Below are 6,079 nucleotides of genomic sequence, written 5' to 3' on the forward strand. Positions count from 1 at the left end.
GGAGGGCCCTCAGGACACAGGATGTCAGAGCTGGGAGGGCCCTTAGAACACAGGATGTCAGAGCTGGGAGGACCTTTTGGTTCAGCCTCTTCTTTCTGATATCGGAAGTGAAGACCAGAGTCACTCTGTCCCCTGATGCCCAGTCTGTACCTTAATGGGATAAAAAGTTTTGGTGGCACTCCTCCAAGTAGTATTGGGTCTGACCTTTGGCCTTCAGCTGTGGGCAGTTAAGAAAGGGGTAAATGATGACCTGTGGAGCCTTTGCTAGCTGGACAGGGAAGGGAGCAGGCTGGGGTGGCCTGGTTGTGGCTCAGCAGGGATCAAGGAGAGATTTGGGGCCATTGCTGCTCAGGGAGAAGGCAGCGTTCAGCCTGTGAGGCCGACGGGGCGGGGCTGGCCCTTGCCCTTCCCTGGTGTCCTCTGAGCCAGGGGGCTCACACCTCATGTGCCCTGACCCTGGCTGCCCCTTTGCAGGAGATCTTCGGCCCCATTCTGACTGTCTGCGTGTACCCGGAAGGCCAGTACAAGGAGACTCTTCGACTGGTGGACAGCACCTCCCCGTATGGCCTCACGGGGGCAGTGTTTGCTCAGGATAAGTGAGTGGGCGGCTGGCTGGGCTGGGGCATTGCTGCAGGGCCTGGGTCCCTCTCCCTGCACCTGCTTGGCTCCTACTAGATGGTGAGCTCCAATTCCAGATCATACCCCCTCCATCCATCTATCCTCTGCTGAGATTCTGGCTCTGGTTTCTGCATACTCCCTGCTCCTGGCTCTGTCCTTAGAAGCCTTGAATGTCAGAACCAAGAAGGACCTAAGGGTAGGGAAAGAGAGAACCAGAAGAGTAGAGAACTTCAGAACTCAGTGTATCTTGAAGACCTTCTAGACCAGCTGGTCGTTTCCTGGCCCCCCAGGCCACGAGAAGAGCCACTAAGTGGGGAGAGGCAGCCAGGAAGTAGAAAAGGGACTCTAGGATTGGGAGTGGGGCCTGCCCCCCGATTTCTGCAGTGAGCAGGTGACTGTTTCTCCTTCCCCTTTTTGGGAAGCTCCTGCCTAGTTGACTCTGGTTGATGGAGCTATTGTTGGTTCCTGTTGCCCTGAACTCTTACATTGGCTAAAGGAATGAGGATTGGAGGTGGCTCCCTTGGGTCAGAGGACTGAAGTGTGGGACCCCCCTCGGAAGCCTGAGCCCTGGGCTGGGGGAGGGGACACACAGGCTGGGCTGACTTCCCACTTTCTTTCTTCCTTTCTACTGCCTGGAAGGAACATCATTGATGAGGCCACAAAGATGCTGAGGAACGCGGCCGGCAACTTTTACATCAATGACAAGTCCACCGGCGCAGTAGTGGCTCAGCAGCCCTTTGGGGGCTCCCGCATGTCAGGTGAGCCCCTGTTAGCTGAGGGGACAAAGAATGTCAAAATGGGGAGGGGCTTTGGAACATAGAATGTTAGAGATGGGGTGCCTTAGGAGACATTGTCAGAACTGGGAGGGCCCTTAAAACACAGTGTCAGGGCTGGATGGGCCCTTAGGACAGAGGATGTCAGAACTGGGAGGGCCCTTAGAACACAGGATGTTGGAGCTGGGAGGGCCCTTAGAACACAGAATGTCAGAGCTGGCCCCTAGAATACAGGTTCTTTCTAACTGTCAGTCTCAGGAATCATGTCATGCAGCCTCATAATTTTATATATGAGGAAGCTCAGCTCCAAAGTCGGAAAGTGACTTGACCAAGGTCATGGGTAAGAGCAGGGTTGAGCTAGGACTAGATCCTGGAACCTTTACAGCTTGTGTGTTTGGTCCATGACAGGGCCCCAAGAAGCCCCAGCCCGACTGTCCTTGGCTTGTCATTGTCTTGCCCCCTTCTAATCCAGCCACATTCCAGACGCTGCTGTCCTGTTTCTCAGATCCTCCTCTCTCTGTCCTCTTGGTGTCCCCTCATCCCCTCCTTGGGTTGGTCCTCTCTTCTCACCCTCAGCAGAGGGCATCCAGTACATCCCTGGTGGGGGGGGGGCGGTTCCTGGGGTTATTTCATCCTCAGCCAACAGGTTCCAAGTCCAGCGCCCTGTCACCCTCTTGGCCCACCCGGTACGGGTGTATCAGGTATCACTTGGCAGCTTTACAGGATAAGCTTGATGCTTGGCTATAGCTGGAACACCAGCTGGGCCTCAGTCAACCCAGTCACCTCCTCAGATTGATCCCTCTTGGCATCATTTTTCCTTCTTAAAACCTTCTCTCTTCAAACAGGGACAAATGACAAGCCAGGTGGCCCCCATTACATCCTCCGCTGGACCTCACCCCAGGTCATCAAGGAGACGCATGCTCCCCTTGGGGACTGGAAGTATTCCTACATGCAGTGAGCCACGGGGACTAGCTCCTCATCCGTCCAAGCTACTGACCGGTTGTCTGCCTGCACTGTTAGCTCCTGACCTTCTTTAGCCTCTCTCTGCCTCTGAGCTGAGCCTCTGGGCTGTGATGTCAGATTGTGCACACTCACGTGCACTTGTGCACCCCCCCCCACACACACACAACATACACGTGCACACACACATTTAGCTAATCCCACACTCCTGCCAGTTCTTCTAGCTCAGTCCATGGGATGCTGCCATCTTGTATGAGCCCGGGAGGAGGACTTGGGCAGGGCACTGAATTGGGTGTCCTCAGGAAAGTGGCCGAAGCTGGCGATGGAGTGTCCTTCTCTGCCCTTCTTGAAGTTGTGTTAACTCTTTGCACATATACCCCACACCCCCACAGAGTTTTGTCCTCCAGGGCAGACACAGGCTTGCCTCCTGCTGTCCCTTAAGGGCTGTCACTGAATTTCACCAGAGCCTTAAGAACTGAAGGGGAAGGGTTCCTTTTCCGTGCTTCGTCTCAGAAAATTACCTGTAGCCAGTGGTTCTCAGTGCTGGCTGCCTGCTTGACTTGTTTCTCCCTCTCTTTCTTGGTCTTTTACTCTCATGTATGGGCACATGTTTGTGTGTAGGGAAAAGCAGAGCATCCTTCCCTGCTTTCTGTAGGTGCTTCCCTAGTCTGCCTTAAGCCCACCTGGATGGGACCAGGCCCAGGCATTGTGGTGGCTGGGTCCATGGAACTCTTTACTCCAGGTGCATACTAGTGAATAGCCTGAGGGGTTCAGCTGGCTCCTTCCTTATCTCTGCTGTGGTTTCAGCCTTATGCTAGCGTTTAGCTTATGACCCTTGTCCATGGGGCAGCACTTCCAAAGATACCAGGTTCCAGCCATCTCAGGCCCTTGGGGATGGAGAAGCCTGAAATGTGCTTGTGGGGAGTAGGCCCGATAAACCTTCCCAACCCCTCTAGCTCCTGAGACCCACTTGGGGCCCATTGCCTTCGGAATGTTCTGGGCTTCCAAATGCAGACCACTCATGAGACCCTGGGGAAATCACATCATCTCTCTGTGCCTTGGTTTCCTCGCCAGATAATGACCCAATTAGCCCTGGATCCATTTGAGGCGGTCAATTGGCCCCCCACCTGAAGGGTTCCCACATTAGATCAGAGTGGGGTCATAGGCATTTGAGTGAATCCTGAGATGTGACTGGGTATTTAGGCTGCCTTGATCCTGGTGGAAGGAGGAGCAATGGAAAAAATCACCAGGATGGCTGGTTCTTTGTGTCCTCAGAAGCCTGAGAACCCAACTGTTCTAATGTTACTGTTGGTCATCTTATTCTGGGATTGGGCTTGGACATCACTAGCACGAGTCAGCCTGCAGTTTACTCAGGCCCTTGAGGGGCAGAGGGGAGTCCTGTGGTTTTAGCTTCAGGCACGTTTGTGTTTTTCTGTACTGGAGGTGGAATGTGAGGGGGTGGGGCTTGGCTCAGAGGGGTTTCCCTGTTTCTGAACTGTGATGTGAAGTGTGGGTGTGCACTGGATACTACCTGCTGCTTAATAAAATTCTGGGTATTTATGCAAGCCTTTTCTGAGGGTGTGGCCTTCTTGGGGCAGAGGGGAATCTGGGGACGGCTGACACATTGTTACCCACTCTTATTTAGGGATGGCATTTCTAGTTTATAGATGATCAGCCGTTCAGTCAACATTTATTAAGCTCCTACTGTGTTCTCTTTTAAACGTTGGGGATATGAAGAAAGGTCAAAGGCAGCCCTTCCCTTGAGGCGCTTGTTCCAAGCACCCTTGTTTTTAGGATTGAGATCTTGAGGCCGAGTGAGAGATGCTCTCTCCAGCACCACTAATGGAGTCATCTCTAATGTCATTCTTCCCTCCCATCCGCACCTTTTCTGTGGTTGACCATTAGCATGCCACAGGGTCATACGATGGAGCAGGAACCTTTTGGAAATCAGACAATGTTTGTGGGACCTCAGAACCCAGAAGTGTGGTTTTCCAGGCCATGAGAGTTTAGAATGTTATGTCGTTATTGCAGACTTTAAAAAATTATAGTAACAATTTTACTTATTCACCATAGATAGTATGGTAAGAATAATATTTGAAAAATAAGATTGCCTTGTGTGCACCAACCTCAGAATACATCAGCTCCTGAACTGCCGATAAACTAAAAGAAATTTGCTCCTTGAAAAGAAAAATGTGTATGTAGTTTCTCCCAACTTTCTTCCCAATTTAAAAACTGAGTGTGTATTTCTAGTGGCAAAAGTTTTGGTTTAGTGGGATGTCAGAGCTGGGAGGGCAGTTCGAACACAGAATGTCAGAGCTGAGAAGGCCCTTAGAACATAGAATGTCAGAGCTGGGAGGGAACTTAGAAGACAGAATGTCAGAGCTGGGAGGGCCCTTAGAACACATTGTCAGAGCTGGGTGGGCCCTTGGAACAGAATATTGGAGAGCTAGGAAGGACCTTAATCTAATTCGACCTCAATGAAGAACCATCCGTGTGAGTTAAGTTAGTCATCCACAGTCACACAGAACACAGAATGTCAGAGCCGGGTGGGATCTTTAGAACAAGCTGTTGGACCTCTCATCTAGGAAGTCCTGTTAGGTGACTGCATTGGTCCCACAGCAGAGCTGAGACTAAACCAGATTTCCCAGTGAGCATGGCTGCTGTTTTTCTCAAAAGTTCCCTTTTAACCTCCAGCAAGGATCTGAGCTTTTCTGGGGGCATGTTTGCTCATCACTATAGTTCCTACCCTGGTCTTCCTTCTCACCACAGGCAGTATTACTTGGAAGGGGGCCCAAACTCTCTGGGTCTCAGCCTCTTCTCGAAAGCAGTCTGTGTGTGACAGCTGCTTTGCATGGTCTATAAAGTAAATCCTCAAGTCTCAGAAACCAAAGGAGCCTCTTCATTTCCCTGCTTCAGCTGAGGGGGCCTGGGCAGGAACCATTTGACTAGAAATGGGTGTCTCCGCTGTGACTGTCATGCCTCGTGAGCATGACAGGCTAGGCTCTTGTAAGGAAATGAAGGGGGCACCTGCATCAGCTTCCTTCAGGAGTTATGGCCTTCGGAATTGGGGCCCAACAGGGAGCGGGAGGGTTGGAGAATCACAGAATGTTAAGGTGCTCTTGTAGTTTGGAAGAGGAATCCCCTTTAACATAAAAAGTGGCCATTCAGCCTCTGCCCAAAGGCCCCTAACAAGAGGGGTCCCCACTGCCAAAGCATGCAGGCAGACAAGCTGACATCTGGGTTTGTTTTGCTTAACTATGCTTTGTTACAAAAGGATAAAAGCTCACATTTATATGGGACTTTAAGGTTTGCAAATTATTCTATTTGATTTGATTCTTGCTACAACCTTGAGGGATAAATGCTGTTCTTTCACCAATGAGTCTCAGAAAGGTTAAGTAATTTGCCCAGAGTCAAAGGAATGATTTCCTTTCTCCAAAGTTGACTACTACACCACCTAGATGCCACAATTGTTTAACAAAAAAATATATATATATATATATATATATATATATATAAAACCTTGAGTTACAATACAGTAAATTGACTTCATAGTCAACAATCAAGAAACATTTATTAAGCACCTAATATATATACTAGGCAGGCAGCTTGGTGGCACAGTGGTTAGAGCAATGTGCTTAGAATCAGGAAGACATCTTCATGAGTTCAACTCTGGTCTCAGACACTAGCTGTGTGACCCTGGGCAAGTCATTTAGTCCTGTTTGCCTCAG

The 6,079-nt window shown here is 50.4% G+C and overlaps 1 protein-coding gene across 1 annotated transcript in view; it reads left to right on the plus strand.

Annotated features, from left to right (window-relative positions):
* LOC114028529 (delta-1-pyrroline-5-carboxylate dehydrogenase, mitochondrial) overlaps positions 1-3,916 on the plus strand; it is a 36,289-nt gene extending 32,373 nt beyond the window's left edge. Inside the window, exons 13-15 of the mRNA XM_027842799.1 lie at positions 475-596; positions 1,258-1,376; positions 2,237-3,916. Of these exons, the coding sequence (XP_027698600.1) occupies positions 475-596; positions 1,258-1,376; positions 2,237-2,349 (354 nt within the window). The 3' untranslated portion in view covers positions 2,350-3,916. The remainder of the gene's footprint in view (positions 1-474; positions 597-1,257; positions 1,377-2,236) is intronic.
* Positions 3,917-6,079: the final 2,163 nt, after the last annotated feature.

This window comes from Vombatus ursinus, unplaced genomic scaffold, assembly GCF_900497805.2.
Source record: "Vombatus ursinus unplaced genomic scaffold, bare-nosed wombat genome assembly UNPS02014884.1, whole genome shotgun sequence".
Lineage (NCBI taxonomy): Eukaryota > Metazoa > Chordata > Mammalia > Diprotodontia > Vombatidae > Vombatus > Vombatus ursinus.